Raw genomic sequence first — 21207 nt, 5'->3', positions numbered from 1 at the left:
GAGACCTTTGTTAAAACATTTGGCTAGTTTGATCCTACTTTTATGAAGCTCAGAACACTTTTTGTCTCTGACTTTCATGGCAGTAAGGATGTCCGAATTCATCCATGGTACCGAGCGGGTTTTGACCCTGATGGTTTTCATGGGAGCCACACTGTCCAAAATTTGAATGAATTTGGTTTTGAAACTAAGCCAGGATTCGTCTACCTGTGTGCTGTTTAGAACGTCGGACCAATCCTGTTCCTCCAGTCTGTGATCTAAGTCCTCACTCTTATAATTTTTGAGGTCTCTGATTGTGACTGTTTTGTGGTAACCGGTCTTAGGTTTACGTTTCTTTCTGGTGCAGAAGATCATGTTGTGATCAGATATGCCACAGGTGGAAACACCACTATTTAGGATTTTTTCCTTGTCCGTTGTTAGAATGAGATCTATGGTAGTTTGAGAGGAAACACACAGCGTTGTGGGCTGAGTGATCAGCTGGTGGAGTGAATGCCGATCACAACACGCCTTGAAGGACTTATACACTGACGCTTCCTTGCGGAGTATGTCAGTGTTAAAATCACCAAGAAGAATCGTCTCCGCATGGTCCACTTTAGCTAAGCATTCATCAAGTCTATCATAGAAATCAGTCTGGTTAGGAGGTCTGTATATGGTACCGACTAGCACAGGTTTGGCATGTTTAAAAATGATCTCGACCCACACAGCTTCAATGTTTTCATCCATCAGGTCTTCCCGAAGGATGCAGACATTGTCAGTATGAACATACATGCAAACACCACCCCCGTTTCTGTTCCTATCTTTCCTGAAGAGTTTGTAGTTTTCAATCTCAATCACAGAATCAGTTATCGCTTGATCAAGTTTTGTTTCTTCTTAGGCCTTGCATGGCAATCGTACTCTGCATTAATGATTTGAGGAATTTTGTTCCAAAAATATGTTTTGCTAAATTAGACCTGCTGGTGGCACTATAACAGGTCAATGTTAAAAGGGTGGCATTTGTTCCTCAACATAGTGTGAATGTGCATGCAAAGTTTATCCTCAATCGGACGCTTTGTTCATGATTTGCGGCATTTTGTTCAAAACAAGCCACTACTGCAAACTTTGGATGTGAATCTCAGCCAATCAGGATGTAATCAGAAAAATCAAACAGATCCGTCTTGATCACATGACTTTAGAGATCATGTGTACCGATTTGCGTGAAATTTGGATAAAATCGGAGTCATATAAAAAAAGAGTTTTACATAAGTCGGCCTCCTGGTGGCGCTATAAAAGGAAAAATGCAGGCCAATGACCTTTAGGGAGTGCGCATACAAAGTTTTACACAGATCGGTGCATTTATAGATAAAAACACGAATCGGCCTGTTTTAGCGCCACCATGAGGCTGATTTGAAAATTCAAATGGCATTTCTTCCTCGGCCTAGTGGGAATGTGCGTGCAAAATCTCATGGAAACTGCATGCTGTATTCATGATTTGAGGCATTTTGTTCAAAACAGGACACTCCTGCAAACGCTGGAAGCCATTTTTAGCCAATCAGGATGGAATATGAAAAATCTGAAAGACACATTTCCGTTTAATGACAATAGATATACACAAGTTAGTTTGTGCTCTTCAGTAATACCTGAGATGGCAAAATCCAAGTGCTTTGGTTGCAAAATGAAACAAGTCTCCGCCAGGTCAGGTAGATTATTGTGGCCTCCTGGTGGCGCTATAATAGGCCAATGTGAAAAGGGTGGCATTTCTTCTTAGGCCTTGCACGACAATCAGACACTGCATTCATGATTTGAGGCATTTTGTTCAAAAAATGTGGTTTGCTAAATTAGACCTGCTGTTGGCGCTATAACAGGCCAATGTGAAAAGGGTGGCATTTCTTCCTGGGCCAAGTGGGAATGTCTGTGGAAAATTTCATGGAAATCGCACACTGTGTTCATGATTTGAGGCATTTTGTTCAAAATGAACCAATCCTGCAAACTTTGGAAGCCAATTTTAGCCAATCAGGATGGAATATGGAAAATCAGACAGATCCGTGTTGATCACATGACTATAGAGATACTGTGTACCGATTTGCGTGTTTTTTGGACAAAATCTGTAGGAGTAATAGCAAAAAATGTGTTTTGCAAAAGTCTGCCTCATGGTGGCGCTATGACAGGCTCATCTGAAAAATGTGGGGCAGAGGTTCTGCTGTGGCATCCAGGGAGTGTGTGTGAGCAGTTTCACAGCGACCGGGCCAACGGTGGCGGAAATTAGCTGGTCACAGACAGAAGGACGGACACACAGACGGACGGACGGACGGACGGAGGGTAAAACATACTCTCTCGCCATGCCTTCGGCCTGGCGGAGACAAAAAACAAACACATTTAGTGAAGAGTCTTTACTTAAAAACTTTTCATCTTAAGCTCACATAATAACAAGCACATACAAGACAAGCAGAACACTAGACGTGCCTACTATACATGAACACTGAACAGGAAGAAAACTCTGACAAACATAACCAAGAAAATGAACCATCACAGCTACCACACAACTTGGCAGTGTTTTACGTTTCTGGAGCTCGTTAGCCAACTGAGCACAGCTGGTGTTCAAAGGTGAGTCCACTCAGGCCAATCAGTGCAGGGAGTACAGGGCACAGGGGGGTGGGTAGAGTGGCAGAGGGGAATAGCGTAAAACTGGAGAGGGGCAGAGGCCATGACCGTGTCCGTGACAGTCTAACCATAATGACTATACAAATGAATACACAGTAGCAATAACAACAAGACCATGTGCGCTCATGTTTCGCACAAAATATAAAGTACACTGAAAAATCCTCACTGTTAACCACATAACCCCAAGCATCCCTATTCTGGGCATGTCATAATAGGTGAACATTAGGCAAATATAGACAGACATTTGCTGAAAATAGCAGATGTAGAAGCTCACAGTGCATGGCATTTTGCAACGCATTGTGAACTTCGGCTATTTTCTGCAAATAGATTTGGTGTAGAGGGAAGAAATGAGGGGCCAAGTATAGAAAACAGACCCGGTCAACGAAGCATACACGTGTCACAAGTAGGCTAATCAAAGTGTTTTGTGCACCTGCTTAAAGACTGGTGAGCAACAGTTACGAAGAATAGACACCCGTCTTCACTATTAAGAATACATGTATTAAATATTGCAACGTTTTGGTCAAAGACCTTCCTCAGGCATCTGATGCCTGAGTTCATTCTTTACTGGGCAAGTGAATACAGCATGGTGTCTATTCTTCATTCAACCATGAGGATATAAATGGTCCCAAATGAGACTTATTTTCAATTTTTTACGCTGATCATGCCATTGTACAACGGTGTCCCGCGCTGAAAATAGCAATCTACAAACTACATACTAATGTATGATAAAGTATAAATGAGGCTTCAGAATTAAATTTACTGAGGATTTTACTAGTGTATCCAAGGGGAAAATATAATATTTACACTTTCACTTTTTCACTCATTTCATTTGTATTTTGGCAGAAACGGTGCTAATGGTGTCTTCGCTGCTGTCCTTATTGCAGCATCTGTTGCTTATCAACTTGAAGATGGCATATGCTGGAATTGACAGGCTGGGGACTCCAGCCAAGAGGAAAATAATAACATAGATCCACGCAGGAAATGGACGCTCTGCCAGCGCGGGGAACTCCGGCTGTGGTCAGAATGAAGGGGAATATCAGGATTAAAAGTAAATTACAGTAATAACATTAATAATAATTATAAAGACCAATATCATTTCAACAATAATGAATTGTATGAATGCATTTCTTTACATCACTTTAGCATTAACTGCCATCTTACCTGTAAATGAAATGGCATTGTACAAATATTGTGATTATACAGTATCTACTTGGTGGAAATGAACTATGCATTAAGGCTCGCAATTCTGTGGTACTTTTACTTTACATGAGTATTTCCATTTTTTAATACTACTCTAAATATCGTACTTTGTACTCTACTACAATTATTTGACAAGTCTATTGTTTCCTGAACTGTGAATTCTATCACACCACCAGTAACAGTTATCGGCACCACAGCTGATATGACTTATCATCCTCTCTGTTCTTTTATCATTCTCCTCACCAAGGACAACTAAAGGCTGGGTAATATGGAGGAATAACATCAGATCATGAAGAAAATTATAAGAGCAAAACAAATCAGCTGCCAAGAATGCTGTAAAGGAAAGTAGAAAAACACAAAAACAGGATCAGGATGTAAAATATTTTCATTAGCTTACAGAGTTGGGGTCCCAGACCAGGTAGGTGAGCTCCTCTTGAAATTCGGTTACAAGGTAGAACAGGAAGATGACAAGGATTATGAGTGGACTGATGACTCTCCATGTGGCCTGCCAATAGATGCCGGGCTTATGTCCAACCATGAACTCCAAGTCGCTATTGAATCTGAGAACCAATATTTATTTATTCATTATTATTATTATTATTATTATCATTATTACACTTATTATTATTATTATTATGATTAGTAGTAGTAGTAGTAGTAGTAGTAGTAGTAGTAGCAGCAGCAGCAGCAGCAGCAGCAGCAGCAGCAGTAGTAGTAGTAGTAGTATAGTATTATCAGAGGACATAGTCCAATTGTAACCACTAACCTGTCTATGCCATAGATGTAGACAACAGATATCATCTCAAAGAAAGCGATGATCAGAAGGGGGATGGAGCCAGCAAATTTGTCAAAGAGAGCAAGCCAGTAATTCCCTGACTGCTGAGCAAACAGGAGGGCAATGATGAAGGCCACAAAGCATGTTATACCTGACAGACACAGACACACACGCACACACACACACACGCACACGCACACGCACGCACGCACGCACGCACGCACGCACGCACGCACGCACGCACGCACGCACGCACGCACGCACGCACACACACACACACACACACACACACACACACACACACACACACACACACACACTTCAACAATTTGACTCCAGTGTATATGGATATATTTGATATTAGATACTGGGATGAGCTCAAAACACTCACCAGTTAAAACTTCTCTGGGCCACTTTCGGGGAAATAAGTTTAGGTCTTGCAAGGGAACCACGACTCCCTCGATGTTACCAAACATGGTGGACAACCCCAAACAGAAGAGCATGACGAAAAACAGAACGGACCAAAGAGGAGAGATGGGCATCTTGGTGATGGCCTCTGTGAATACAATGAATGCCAGACCTGTTCCCTCCACACCCTGGAGAAACACATTTTATGGTTACAAATCGGATAAGAAAATAGGAAATAGGGGGTTGCAGGTTGGCCTTGAACATAGTGAGGCTGGCTGACCAGTGACTCAAAGGTTGCTGGTTTGGTTGGTTAAGCTGATGAATGGAGGGTGGCTAGTTTTTCCATGCATACTGTACATAGGAAACTGTGTTTATGGGTAGTGTATCTAGGATGCAAAAATACACATTTCAATTACCTTATGGTCATTTGCAATAAAGCCGGTCTTCTTAAAAGAAGAATTACAAGGCTGGAATAATGTAGGATAACAGCAGTTACCTCACTGAGTAGCTTCTGCAAGTCACAGGTTTTAATGTTCAGTCTGTGAATAACATCTGGATCGGAGCTGTTTAGATGGTTCAAAACAGTCTCGTAATTGTCTGAAGTGATGCTGCCCTCAGCAAGATCAAATCCATTCAACAGTGCCATTATGTTCCTGGAGAGAAAAAATTATAGAACGCCAGAAAATAATATTGTCTATTGTTTAGTAGCCATTGCATCGAGAGATACTGTATACTGTATGATGCCTTTAGTTCTAATCTAATGTTCACTAGAACACTGGGAACCATAGCCTGGTTTCAGCTCGATACAAGCTATTTAAACTATCTCAAAACCTTGAAGTGTTTGAAAGACTTACAGCTGCACATGGTGTGACAGTGTGATTTTGTTCTAACTCACCCTTCCATACAGGCATCATAATTCTCTGTAGCCCTAAATCCGATGACAGAGTAGATGACCGTGGCGGCATAGATAGAGGTGCATGCAGTGACGACAGACAGGATCAAAGCGTCTTGCTTACAGTTGTTGCTAGTAAGAATAAAAGTACATGACAAACAACATTCATTTTAGGTATGATAACAAAGTGTGGCTATCATCAGTCTTTTGAAATCCTTCATACTTCAAAACCACTATGTTCATAAAACAGTACAGCGATGCACATCTCTTACTGAACAGGATTGTAGCTGGAGAAGGAGATGAGACCACCCCATGCCAAACCGAACGAATAGAAAACCTGTGCGCCTGCGTCCAGCCAAGTTGTTGGATTCATCAGTTCATCTGTCTGGATGCATACAAAACATTGCTCTGGATTAACATGGAAATCAGAGATTTATTATGTATGGCAGACAATCTACTTTCAAGAGCTTTGGAGTGACAATTCAAATCATACATCTGGGGTGAAGAGAAACGTGATTCCACTGAAGGCGCCTTTTAGAGTTAGCCCTCGGATCAGGAAGATGGTCAGCACAACATAAGGAAGGGTAGATGTGATGTAAACTGCCTGAGGTCATAAAGGGGGTAAGAAAATGGAATCGGATATACAGTATGGGTGACCATCAGAGGGGTATAATATCACAGTCATATGTGTATATCAACTTAACATTAATGTAGATGACTGATACCTTAACTGACCTTGCCTGTTGTACTGATCCCTCTGATGCAACAGACATAGAGGACCATCCAAGCACACAAGAGACACAGTACTATCCACCACTGCAAGCCTCCAGAATCTGATATAGATGCTGAACTGTTCAAAGTCTCTCGGTACCAAAAGTAATCTGTCGGGGAGCTCTGCTCACACTCGGGCAAAAGGCCTGTAGGTGGTGACAAATACTGTCTGCTAGGAAAGTAGACAGCATCTCTATATCTATCTTGTTAAGGAATTTACATAATTATGTCATTGGAATTTGTACAAAGGTATACCGTAGATATACTGCACTGTATATTCAATTACCTGTCCCGTTGTCATTGAATGGACACTGGGACCAAGGAAGGGAGTCCTGAAAAGAGTTGAAAAGATACCAGATGCTCCAGGCCATGATGGTGTTGTAGTATATTCCAACCAGGAAGGATACCAGCATCGAGGCTATACCTGAGTGATGGGTGGACTTTTGACTGTAAAATCATATCCTAATGTCTGATTTATAGCCACTTTGTCATACGATGGAGTTACACAGTTAGAAAGTCGTTGTATTTCAGTTATAACGCAAGGCTGTTGTTTTGCTCTTATGATTACTGTATTATATGATTGACGTTTAGCTATACTTACCAACACCAGTCAAGCAAGGATGGATGGCCCGCCACACTCCCACACTGCCCTTTCTGAGGCGCTGTCCTATGGCAAACTCTAACAGTAGGAGAGGTGTCCCCTCCAGAACCAACAGGATTAGGTAGGGAATGATGAAAGCTCCTGAAAAGTGAAAAGTGACATCCTGAATTATCCTACAAAGTTTAATGGGGCTGCACAGTTAAAGTGCCTTTTCTTAGCTGAAATCTGTTCATCTGAAATCTGCTACTTGGAGAATAATATGTTAAGCTGTTAGGTATAATGATCTCCGCAGCAGATCATGAATTTGCCTGTGTGTGTGTGTGTGTGTGTGTGTGTGTGTGTGTGTGTGTGTGTGTGTGTGTGTGTGTGTGTTTGCGTGCGTGCGTGCGTGCGTGGGTGGGTGGGTGTGGGACGTGGGTGTGTTTGTTTGTACTGTATGTGTCTCACATACTACTGTGTCAATACGTTTAATATTTAGTGTGCATGATGACAGCAGACCAAGGACCTCAATCCTTTAATATTTTTCAAATCTGTCAATGTCATTTTCTTAAATTTATGTTTTACATTTACCGGTAATCCCATGGGTAATCCCAGTGCAATCATCATCAAATCAAGAACACAACCGGCGATTAAAAAAGAAAGAAAGAGAGGTATGGTAAAACCTGTTTACTACAATAAAGACAACATTTTCAAAGGTTTCAAAGGTTTGTTGTGTTGTTAGCCTGTGTGACAGCTCCACATCCTTTACACACTGGGGTCTAATATGGATATTTGTTTTTGTTTTAGTTTTTGATGGAAGATCAACTTTAGGGTCTTTTACCACCACAGGTTGTGTGTCTATAGTTCCATGATCGTCACTTGGGAGGAGACAAGAAAGCCACTCTTCAATCAATTTAGTGAAATTACCAATTATACAATATATCACAGATATACTTGGAACACAATATAATTTTCTCTCATCGCGCTTATTGGAATAAGCAGCATTATTTCCTGACAGCTCTAAACTAAAGTCGCAATATAGGCTATATCTATAATGTTTGTCTTGGAACATTGGAATGTTTGAGTCTCCGCTCTCCTCTGCAACCTAATCTTCTTAAACATTCAACAAGCACCCATTTATCATAACTTTAAATTAGTGTATTATATTGAAATGTAAACATGTGAAAAAAGTTAAACGTAAATGTTTGTCCGGCTTTCAGCTGCAACATGGTTAGCCCATAGGGTCTCTGTTCCTCAACACTCTATGAATCATTAATACCACTGGTGTTTTCAGTCCGTGTCATTGAATAAGTCACACATTCATCCTGCCCCAGGCACAAAATAATAATATGTCTTTTAGATTGTGTTGAAAGTTGAATGTTAAAAAGGTTTACAACATCCTTCATTGCATTTGGAAACGTATGATTGCGTGTTTTATATATTTTATAACCATTGGAGGCTTTGCCAGATCTCTGCTGACATACAAACGATTATGGGAGCTTTCTGTCCTGGAAATAATGAGTGGACATTAATGTACAGTATATCACATCATTCTGTTGGCATTGATAATTTTGAAGCCTTGAATCTGCTAGCTTTGCATGTGATGAAAAACAGTAAAGGCTGAATATTTACATTGCTAGTAACTTAAATATCATGATTGAAATTATTCTTATAACACTGACTGTGCTTTGGCAGCTTAACAGACCCCCCCCTTTGCTAACCCCCCCCCCCACCATGGCTTCTTACCTCCTCCATGGGATTGGCACAGGTAAGGGAAGCGCCACACGTTGCCCAGCCCTACGCAGAAGCCCACACAGGTGAGGATGTACTGTGCTTTGTTGTCCCATTTCATCCTGTCAGTGTCTTCTTTTTCCAGCTCCTCCAGCTCCTGATGAGAGGGGATTCGGTCATCAAGACCCGGATTTGGAAACACCAGTCTCATTGTGCAGCGATCCACCTCAGTCAGTGAGACAATACAGTTGACACTACTGTAGGTAGTGTAGTGCAGTATCTGAAACCCAGTCACTCTCACACTTTCACTGCATGGCTGAAGGAGTAGATTAGAGTTAGTGTGCAATGTTAGCTTCTGTGTGAGGATGATTTATTAGTGTGCATTCAGGTCCATACAGTATAGAGGTTAAACATTATAATGCTTTTTTATCTTTTCTCCTCCTGCAACTTTGCACTTTAACCCCCTATTTCCTTTTCTTCGCTGGCCATTCAACAGCTCTTTACAGGTTCTAAGTCCAATGTGTGTAACAGATACACAGTACTTGATAATAATTAATATAGCTTACTTAATGATTGGGGAAAAGAAAGTAAACTTTTATACTTTTATAAAATAGTTTAATAGCTTTTTGAGCTCATGTGAGCAACTTTACGCAAACAGGAGAGAATGGGATAAGTCAAGTCACTGGTAAATCAGCCATCTATCCCCCCACACACCCAACAGAAAGAGCCTCATGATGAGAGCATATGTCCGTCTGCTTTGGTTTGTATCTTGCTCTCTACAATAAACGTGAACCATCTACCTCTGTGTCCCTGAGTGTTAGAGGAACCTCCAGCAACATCAAGGAGGTGGCTTGTGGCAAACAAACTGCTACTGCTACTGCTTCATTACTTTTTGACAATCTTATTCCATGAAGATTATAGAATGGGAACATACACACATGTAGCAGAGTGGCTCACAACCTCAGCCTGAAAGTCTAATATCTCCGCTGAGCTATAGGGAATTGCCTTTGGCTTAATGGTTATAATGTTGGCTTTCCACGTGGGAGACCTGAGTTCGAATCCGGGCGTTGCAATGGTGCCGTAACCAGGTCATCTTATCCCATGGTTAATGAACATAGTTCATTAATAATATTAAATATTACTGTATGTCTAGATCTGGATTTCCAGGAATGTATCAATGACTTCTGCAGATGCAACATTATAGATGTTTTTCACAGCAGGTATATTGACAGGAAATAGTAGGGTGATATGACTGAGGTTGTGTTATATTCAGGTCAAACAGAGCCATGGACCAGGGTGATGCTATTCATAGACAATATGTATGAAAAATATGCACTTGTCCCAAATAGTGTTTACATTTAGCATATCTTTTTATTACTTTGATTTTAAACTTGTGAGAGACATAACACATCAGTGCTTGCTTATTAAGTGCAACAGTGTGTTTGGCACTATAGAACAGTACAGAATATATAGTACTGTACTTATTATGTACGCAACACAGTATTCCTTGGTAATATGGCAAAACAAAGAAACATCTACAAACTTTACACACGCACGCGCGCGCACACAGACACACACACACACACACACACACACACACACACACACACACACACACACACACACACACACACACACACACACACACACACACACACACACACACACACACACACACACACACACACACACACATGCACGCAGCACACACAAACAAATAAACAACTCAACAAAAACAAATGCCACACTTTGTACATAACTACAGTTATTCACATAAAATAAACCCTGGACATTTTTTTTAAAGTTATCATAGGAATATAATATTATTTAGCACACGCACATGAAATAAACAATGTAATTTTGTGATGTACAATTGCAATTGAAATGTGAAAGGCTATCACTTAGGAAGTATTACTGTTACATTCAGGTCAGGATTTATTGTGTAAATCTATATTTGAATGAATTATAAAAACCATCGATGATAATAAAGAGTCGAGTTGACATAAACTATTTTTTTTATTGCTGCTATAATCATTATTGACCTGTGAGCTTCACCCACAGGTCAATATCCACATGGTTTCAAAGTCCAGAACATAACCATAATGACAATACAAATACGGTAGCAATAACAACAAGACCTTGTGTGCTCATGTTTCGAACAAACATTCGTTTAAACAGTACAAATCCTCACTGCTAATTTAACCCTGAGAATAATGGTCCCAAATGAGTTTTATTTTTACATTTGCACACTCTCATGCTGTTGTACGACGGTGTCCCGCGCCTGAATAGCAGATCTACAAGGTATGCGGCATGTACAGTAGTGAGCTTTTTAGATCAGCAATTTTGGTGCGGGACACTGTCATATTCAAAATTAAAAAACAAGTCTCAGAATTAAATTAACTATAGATTTCACTAGTAGCTGATATTTACACTTTCAGTTTTTCACTCATTTGTATTTTGGCAGAAACGGTGCTGATGGTGTCTTCCCTGCTGTCCTTATTGCAGCATTTGTTGCTTATCAACTTGTAGATGGAGTATCCTGGAATTGACAGACTGGGGACTCCAGCCAAGATGAAAATAATAACATAGATCCAGGGAGGAAATGGACGGTCTGCCAGGGTGGGGAACTCCGGCTGTGGCCAGAATGAAGGGGAATATCAGGATTAAAAGTAAATTACATAAGACCAATAATATTTTCAACTGAGGTACTTTTACTTTACTTGAGTATTTTCCTTTTTTTTAAAAACACTTTATACTTCTACTGTACTCCACTTTACTTGTAACAGAGTATTTCTAATTTGTGGTATCGCTACTTTTACTTAAGTAATAAATCAGATTACTTCTTCCACCACCGCTTACCGCAGCTGGGTCCCAGACTAGGTAGTCGAGAGGCTCGCTGATTTGGGTTACGAAGTAGAAAACAAAGATCACTGCCATAATGACTGGACTGACGACCCTCCATGTCACCTGCCAGAACATGTTGGGCTTGTGGCCAATCATAAACTCGATGTCCTCGTTAAACCTGTTGAGGAAGAAGCATCAGCTGAATGCAGCGCCCCACTGATAGCCTATAAAACAGTCTTCCTCAGACTTTTATTGTTTTTTTTGTTTTGTTTTTTCTTTATTAGGATCCCCATTAGCTTCCACAAAGTGGTCGCTAGTCTTCCTGGGGTCCTCACATACATAACATGTATACAATAAAAACAGACAATAGTTAAAATTGTGCAATATAACTAGAAAAAAACAGACAAAATATAGTTATCAGCAAAATAAGTCACTCTGCATATGAAACAGAGACAACAATAACCAATAAAGTCACAAATACAGATTGTTCGCAAAATACACAGAAAACAATAATGTTACTGTACAAAAATTGTGAAAAACACAAATTACATCTATATAGGACTCAATTTATGTTTAAGTAACTTTTTAAAAGAAAATCTACTTCTGGTTTGTTTAGCATTGTTTGATCGAAGCTCCAGCAGTAAAGATTTCACCGGTGGATTTTGGCTCACCTGTCCACGCCGTAGATATAGATAACTGCAAACATCTCACAGAAAGCAATGACAAGGAGAGGTATAGACCCGGCAAATCCATCAAACAGAGCTAACCAGTAGTTCCCAGATCCCTGGGCGAATATGAGGGCAAGAGTGAAGGAGACTACACATGTCACACCTGAAATGAAATAATATATTTTTCTGCATGGGTTACAGTAGTTTTACTCATCAGAATCTGTGGCCAAGTCAATCATTCATTTAAAAGCTTCAAGTGAATTACCGGTGAAAAGCTCTTTGGGACAGTTTTTAGGTAAAATATTGAGGTCTTGTAAGGGGACCACGCATCCCTCGATATTGCCAAACATGGTGGACAGCCCCAGACAGAAGAGCATGACGAAGAAGAGGACAGCCCAGAGAGGAGAGACAGGCATCTTTATGATAGCTTCTGTGAATACAATGAATGCCAGACCTGTCCCTTCCACACCCTGGCCAAAGACAAAATAGATGCAGAACAGATGCAAAATTAGTACCGTGATTTGCTGTGCATACTTATTACTTCAGGTTTTCTGCTATGAAATATTCCTGTCACATAATATCATGTTACAGTATAAAAGCAAACACACAACATGACATCATCACTACAATTATTGCTGGGAAAATCTCCATAAACACATATGTGAACCCTACACCTGTTCCGAGCAGCATACCGCTATATAGAATAAGATGTTGAGGATTTAAACAGTTAATACATTTTAACAGATACAGCGAACAGTTTTCTTAACATTATTATTTTTATTATTGTTTTAAATGACAGACCTGACTGAGGAAAAACTTCATATCACAGTGTTGGAGATCCAGCCCTTCAATGATGCCTGGATTTGTCTGATTGAGGTAGGTCAACGTTTCATTGTAGTTGCCCGCTGTAATGTTGTTTTCAGGATAATTGAAAGCATTCATCAGCTTTAAAATGTTACTGTGGAAAAAGGAGGACACGGAATTGAGATCAGCCACTCATTTAAAAATAAATCTCGTGGCATCAGCTACATTTGTGATCAATTTTGTATCATCTCTGTAGTGCTGATGGGCTTAAATGTTTGATATTTTACTGATACGCAATTTATTTATTTTATAAGAATGTTTTAACAAGTGGATTTGTCACAATGGCCTCCAGTGAAAACATGACACAAGTTAAGTACAGATAAGGATGGTAAAGCTAGAGATAGAACCACAGATACAGGTGTACAGTAGGGCAAGTGGGGACAGCATGAAGGGTTAGTCTGGAGCCGGCATCTAGAAACATGGGTGATTCATCAGTAGCCTGGCATTGGCCAGACTGATAACGTGGATTCACACAACGTGAGAGTGAATCCACGTTATCAGTCTGGCCAATGCCAGGCTAATTCATCAGGGCTTAACTATGCACTGTTCAACCTTTACAAGCTTTGTGTCTGACTGAGTGTGTAAGGGAAGCCTGGGGATTGACAGACAACCAGTCTTTGATTGTACTGTAGTGTGTTGGGTTTGTGTGTATCCATAGAACCATTAATGGCACCAGAAATGTATGGTGCTTGTTTGAATGATAAAGGAATGATATAATATACTGTATCTCGTACTTGGTCTATATTCTGTTGCCTGTGTTCTGAGTGGGAAACAATGTGGTCCTCCTACAGCAATTATATGACAAACCTCAACCAAGGGGACATACACCTGTGTTCATCTACAGTATATTTAAAAAAAATAGTGTGCAGGAACTTTGAATTGAAAAAGAAAAGGTGTCCAACATGAGCTCATTTTCACAGACTGCCATATAAGGCCAACTGAAAACAAGGCGGGGTGTTCACCTGTTTCCTAGGCTGTGTGGGCATCACTTCCTGTCAATTTCATTGGATTTTGGTCATCTAGCCAGTTTCATTGGATTTCATTGGATCAAATTGACAAGAAGTGATGCCCACACAGCCTAGGAAACAGGTGAATAATAACGGTGTGACTTCCATATGGACTTCATAGACAGCATGCCTCCTACAGAGCCACGCCATAAATTAAAAAAAAGACTCACAGGTCCGTGCAGTCGTCAAATTTCTCTGTGGCCCTGAAGCCAATGATGGAGTAGATGACTGTTGCAGAGTACACAGAAGTGCAGCCGTTGATGATGGAGATGATAACCGCATCCTGCTCACAATTGTTGCTGGAAAACAGAGACAATGAGAGGAATCAATATTCCAAAGCTCCTGGTCGATACATTGGCAGAGAGTTGTTCATGGATGCTTGCATGCATGTCTGTGTGCGTGCGTGCGTTCTTGCGTGCGTGCGTGCGTGCGTGCGTGCGTGCGCACACACACTCACACACACACACATAGACATGTGCGTCTATTTGTATACATACATAGCAACATATTATCACTCTATAGTGACGAGTTGGGGCAAAATCTGACCATTACGTTACCTGTTTGACACAACATGACTCCCCAGTAATGTCACTTTTCAACGTTTCTGGTAGACCCACCCACTGGGGACTGCAGAAGTGCCGTTCTCACTCCCAAGTCATATTAAGTTGAGGCATATTTGATTGAGCCATTAGGCAACAAAGTGGCCACGTTCTGATTGCGTGTCTGCCTTGTTTTAATTGTTTGTAGCAGAAGTGCCAACCTATTATGAATTGGGAGTGGAAATGGCACTTCCGCAGTCCCCAGAAGCAACATGACAGGGGAGTCCCTTCACATCAAATGGGTGTCGCATAGTCAAATCCTGCCCCAACTCGTTACCCGTTTGACGCAATGAGCATGAGAATGTGCAAGAAAGGACTAGAGCCTTTTGTCAGTTTTTGTTTCTATATAGACCTGGTCTACATTGATGGACAGTACTACTACTTAGTGCTTACTGAATAGAGTTGTAGCTAGAGAAGGAGATGAGGCCTCCAAAGGCCAACGAAAAGGAATAAAACACCTGGGCACCTGCATCCAACCATGTTGCAGGGTTCATCAACTCACTTACCTAACAGGGACAGGACAACACACATGGAAGACAACAGATACTGGGTTAGACTCACAGATATTTAAATAGTTATTTTATAAATAGTTATTTTAACACTAGTATAACAGCATACATGCCTTCTCTCTTCTTCTTGAACTCTTATCTCATATCTCATTTTTATTTAGAATTTTAACTCAACGGTATGAGTGTGAACCCGGTTATATTTGTGGGTAGTCTTTTAAAGGGGTCAATCAATAGTTAGTTGATTGGTTGGATACAATTCTTACTTCTGGAGTGAAGAGGTACTGGATTCCCGCCATAGAACCTTTGAGAGTCAGACCTCTGATGAGGAAGATGGTGAGTACCACATATGGAAGAGTGGACGTGATGTATACAGCCTACAGACAGAGAGAGAGTGTGAGACAGTCAAATTGCATGCTCTGGCAGTGGTGAAAAGTAACTAAGTACATTTACTCAAGTACTGTACTACAATTTTGAGTTACTATTGCTGTATTTGAGTATTTCCATTCAAATCCATTGAAACATTTGAAACGTAATAATTCTACTGCGCTACCGCTCAGAGGCACACATTTTACTTGTTATCCCACTACAATTATTTGACAGCATTAGTTACTAGTTACTTTGCATATTTCGATTATTAATACTGCATATTTAGATTATTAGTTCCACAACCTGGGGTCCAGGTACAGTAGGAGCTTTGCTTGTAGCATTCCTGCATTATAGTATTACTTTGTGGTATTGCAACTTTTACTGTAGATAAAGACCAGAGGACTTCTTACACGCTCTTACACAGTACACACATTCACACAAAGACAGAGTGAGATAAGAAAGTTGCCATCATATCAGATTATTAGATTATAGAGTGGAATTTGACTCCCTGTCAGACAGGGATGGGACGATATGAACCTTCTGTGAACCACTTGAACCCCCAGCATCAATATTCTGGGGGGAACATTTGCCGAAAATAGCCAATCTACAAGCTCACAACGCATTGCAACACGTTGTGATGTAGATCTTCTATTTTTTGGCAAATCAATTTGTGTAGAGTCAAACAAGAGCGCACCAAATGCATTCATTACAGGTTTATTTTTATCAAGTATAGAGGGTTTAGTGAATTCGCAGCTCAACAAAAGCTAATTTATCCTGGTGTATGATGGAGGACAATTTCACGATAAATAAAAACTCTCTGCAATTATTGTGAGTGGTTTTCTTTTCACGATAAACGATAATAACGATTATCGTCCCACTCCTACTGTCAGACCTTTCCTGTGGTTTCGATCCCTCTGATACAGCAGACATAGAGCAGAGTCCAGGCAGCCACCAGAACCATCACCATCCACCATTGCAAGCCTCCAGATTCATCGATGGCCGTCGAGACGTTCAGAGTCTCTCTGTACCAGAAGTAGTCTGTGGTGCTGCTCCGCTCACATTCTGACACCACACCTATACAGGCAGTGGTGGAAAAAGTACTCACATGTTTTACTTAAGTATAAGCTATCTACAAGCTCTACGAGCTTGTAGATAGGGTACAGGGGTTTCAGGTAGGACAGGGTCAAACGCCCGAAGGGTGCTTTTTTCTACTATAGCTCAATGTGCTGCACTGGTGGCTCAGCCATTCATATGCATTCCACACACTGGCACAAACTCAGTCACTATCAAGGTTTTGAAGTCAGATCATCTGTAGAATGTCCTTTTAGCACCTCTTAAGCCTATTATACTTCATTGCACCATAGTGTACAAATTAGGCTTTACAATGTGATAAGGCAGACATTCCTTAAAAAAAGTTTGGAAAATATATTGTTTGATGTAAACAGCAACAAACACGATAATTAATAGATTTTCATCAACGTAATTCTTTCTTTCTTTCTTTCTTTTGAAGTTAGATCATGTCAGAGATGTGGGTTATCCACCTTTTGCCACTGTAGATTCTTGCTGTTATCTTTCAGCGTGACAAAGGCTATACCGTACCTGTCTTGTTGACATTTAGAGGGCATTGACTCCAAGGCAGCGGGTCCTGGAAGGAGTTGAACAGATACCAGATGATCCAGCCCATGATGGTGTTGTAGTACACCCCCACCAGGAATGACACCAGCATGGATGCGATACCTTTTACATCATGGACAACGTTACAATTACTCAGTGGTGGAAAAAGTACTCAAATGTTTTACTTAAGTAAAAGTAAAAGTAAGTAAAATTTACTTGAGTAAAAGTACAACATTATTGGTTTCAAAATGTACTCAAAGTACCAAAAGTAAAAGTACTAAAATGTTTGAAAATAGCAGATTTACAAGCTCACAACGCGACGCGTTGTGAGCTTGTAGATCGGCTATTTTCAAATAGCCTAGGTATAAAAAAGGGCTAAAGTGGTTAAAGGAGGAGTTCACCCAAAAAACTACTTATTTTCTATCAATTACACACCCCATGAAGCCTTGATTTCATGGATTTAATTTTTGTTTTTGTGGCATTCCTAAGACAATAATTTGATGACCGTGTGCATTTCCGGTAGGAGACACAAATAATCTACTTCGTGTCTCCTACCGGATACATTAGCCGGTAGGAGACGGGAATCAAATTATTAGCTTAGGAATGCGACAAAAACAAAAAAGAATCTATGGATTCAAGGCTTCATAGGGTGTACAATTGATAGAAAATAAGTCATTTTTTGGGTGAACTCCTCCTTTAATGTATGTTTTAAAATGTAATCATTTATATCTGCAAAGTAAATATAGAAACTAAAGTTTTCAAATAATTGTAGTGGAGTAAAAGTACAATATTTGCCTCTGAGATGGGATGAGATGAAAATTACTCCAGTAAAGTAAAAGTACCTCAAAATTGTACTTAAAGAGGTGGTGCCATGGTTTTGCACTTTTTATGTTTTTCATGTGTCTATGAGGTTGATAGAACTTCATTAAGCCCCCTGGTGATGTTTGTATGGTGTTTTATGTCTTCTCTGACTATTTTGAGTTTCTTCCTGGAGGCTGAAACCTTGAGCGTCATTATCATAACACAACAGGTGTGGGCATGAGGAGGAGGCGGGACTAGGACAGGTGGGTGGTGCTAAGGTGGTGGAGGAGGTGCTAAGGTGAGAACCAGGTATACTTAATGAACTGGAGGCGTGTCCACATAAAAACATAATTTTAACACTTTCTGTACACTTTTTTGAAAAAGATCTTCCTCCTAGTATAACCATAATACCTGATGATTATGTTTTAAGGGGGGGGGGGAATCACTGAAAATCACGGCACCCCGTCTTTAAGTACAGTACTTGAGTAAATGTGATTAGTTACTTTACACCACTGCAATTACTGCAAATAGATTAAAACAATATAACCGTGGGAAAATAAAAATAAAAATAATAGAACTTATGAAATGTATGAATATTTTGGGTTTGGTCTACATACCCACACCAGCCAGGTAAGGGTTAATAGACCTCCATACTCCCACACTGCCCTTCCTCAGGCGCTGACCGATGGCAAACTCCAGGTGGAGCAGTGGGATGCCCTCTAGAACCAGCAGGATTAGGAAGGGGATCATAAACGCTCCTGCAATGACAAAAAAAAAATGTTTTGTGATGTGTAATCAATAATAATATGCCTTAACCACTATAGAACCCAGAGACACAATCATAATAGGCCAACATTCTGCAAAAACAGACAAATGATGGAAATAGCTAATCTCCAATCTATGTGACGTGTTGCGAGTTTGTAGATTGGCTATTTTTGCATATAGGGTTTAAGTGGTTAAAGGCAAGAAAGGCCCTTTGAATATCTGTGAAAGCATCTTTCCATTTGTACATTTTTCATACCTACTACTACTGTAAGTACATGACTACTGCTGAATCCTAAACAATCAGGCCCATTTGCTATATGGCTGTATAAGATGTTTTGTGTAAGATTAATTTTATATTATTTGGATGGACAGCATGTTGTTATAGCCTTGTAATGTTATTATCCTTTTTAACCTTTTTATGTGATGTGAGATGTATATTATTCTGATGCTGAAAACACATTTCCATGGAAATGGACAATAAAGTACAATCATATTTGATCTTAGTGTATATTTATTACCCTCTGTGGTAACTGGCATTAGTATAAGCGGCAAATGCACTTTTCTGTATAGTATTCATTATTTCAGAATAATAATAAAAAGCTTATATGCATACAGTAACCCTGTTTTTTTCTGTAGGCCTATGTGGTCTAGGCCAGTTGCTCTCAAACATTTTTTTTACAACTTTATTTTACAGTTTTTATGTTACATACACGAATATACACGTATAAATGTATAGCATTTTATACAAAAAAAAGAGATCGCGTTGATATAACATACAAGACTATATAGACACACATACAACCGCCCCCCCCCCTCCCCCCTCCCCCCTTAGGCTCCAAAGAAAAAACAAAAAACAAAAAAAACAAAGCAGTGGGACAAGATTACAATCAAAACACAATTCTCACAGTTCTAGACAGAGATACCTCTCCTTATTCTATATAACAGGGACAGTTCTTCACATCACAAGTCGGACACAGATAAAATATGTACAAAAATAATAATAACAATTAACTGAACAGTTTTAGTTAAAGGAAAATTCTTCAACAAAATCAACAAAGGGACTCCAAGCTAAAATAAAGTTGTTGCGGGCTCTATGCACTCTATACCTGAGTTTCTCAAGAGGTAGGAAAGACAAGACTTCTTTTAGCCATTGCGAGAAAGAGGGTGCTTTGTCGGACTTCCAATTTAAGAGAATCAGTCTACGAGCTAATAAGGAGGCAAATGCCAAAGCGTTTGCTTGTGGAGATGTGACTGTACAGTCAGGGGGAGTTATGCCAAAAATGGCCGTGTGGAAAGAGGGAGTTATTGCTTTTCCACACATATGGGAGAATACTTCAAATATTCGTCTCCAGTAGGTATTGAGGGAGGGGCACGTCCAGAACATATGGCCCAGTGAAGCTGGGGTCTGGCTGCATCTCGGGCAGCTCTCAAACATTTTCATATCAGACCCCCACATTGATATGTATTTAGCTGCTGATGCTGAAATATTTTGTGCCAGGGACCTATTTGTGCTGTTGAAGTTTTCAAATAGCTGTAAAATAAGAAGGGGCTGGGGAGCCCCTGGAACCCTCTCTCTCTTGAGAATCTCTGGTCTAGCCTAATGAATTATCATGAGCTGACACACCTGCACACAAGTTACGTTTTTATTTTGTCAGTCCTTTAATCCCATTTAAAGTTCAGATTTATTTGGATACGTTCATCTCTGTATTTATTTATACAGTTATAGTCTACACAGTATCTTTGAGATGCAGATGAGATGCAGCCTACCTCCTCCATGACTTTGACACAGGTAAGGGAATCTCCAGACGTTGCCCAGCCCCACACAGAATCCCACACAGGTGAGCAGATACTGGGCCTTGTTGTCCCATTTGGGTCTGTCTCCTGCCTCCTCTTTCTCCATCCTCTCCAGCTCCTGATGGGATGGTATCCGATCATCCAGTCCTGGGTTAGGAAGCTTAGGCCACTTCATTGTGGCTGATTGTGAGATGCACTCTGCTTTGTAATATTCAGTAATCCAGGCCTCCTTCTGTTAGTCTCTCTCTGGTTTTATTCCTCAGGACCACCAGAGATGTGTAAAAATGGACGTGTCCTTGACCATAAATCCCCCGGAGAGTTTATCTCTGTGTGCTACTGCCGCTCCCTGAGTATGTGTTGTTGTGTTAAAGGGGGACTGAAAAGG

General features: G+C 40.3%; 2 protein-coding genes across 2 annotated transcripts; both read right to left on the bottom strand.

Annotated features, from left to right (window-relative positions):
• Window positions 1-3454: 3454 nt before the first annotated feature.
• LOC311061704 (sodium-dependent neutral amino acid transporter B(0)AT1-like) lies at window positions 3455-9202 on the bottom strand (the record flags this gene model as incomplete). The annotated part of the gene is made up of 12 exons (XM_084080393.1): window positions 3455-3646; window positions 4232-4394; window positions 4601-4760; window positions 5001-5205; window positions 5514-5670; window positions 5913-6041; window positions 6182-6294; window positions 6403-6513; window positions 6645-6826; window positions 6967-7104; window positions 7282-7422; window positions 9007-9202. The coding sequence occupies 12 exons, from the start codon at window positions 9200-9202 to the stop codon at window positions 3455-3457; spliced, it is 1887 nt and encodes a 628-aa protein (XP_083936519.1).
• A 2215-nt stretch (window positions 9203-11417) lies between these two features.
• LOC311061703 (sodium-dependent neutral amino acid transporter B(0)AT1-like) lies at window positions 11418-20997 on the bottom strand (the record flags this gene model as incomplete). The annotated part of the gene is made up of 12 exons (XM_084080392.1): window positions 11418-11624; window positions 11851-12013; window positions 12507-12666; window positions 12769-12973; window positions 13305-13461; window positions 14545-14673; window positions 15367-15479; window positions 15746-15856; window positions 16741-16922; window positions 17448-17585; window positions 18881-19021; window positions 20796-20997. 12 exons carry the CDS (start codon window positions 20995-20997, stop codon window positions 11418-11420), a joined length of 1908 nt encoding a protein of 635 aa, XP_083936518.1.
• Between the last annotated feature and the right edge of the window lie 210 nt (window positions 20998-21207).

Source organism: Gymnoscopelus microlampas (genome assembly GCF_963454915.1).
Source record: "Gymnoscopelus microlampas genome assembly, chromosome: 15".
Classification (NCBI taxonomy): domain Eukaryota; kingdom Metazoa; phylum Chordata; class Actinopteri; order Myctophiformes; family Myctophidae; genus Gymnoscopelus; species Gymnoscopelus microlampas.
This window is presented reverse-complemented; position numbering and strand designations above follow the sequence as displayed.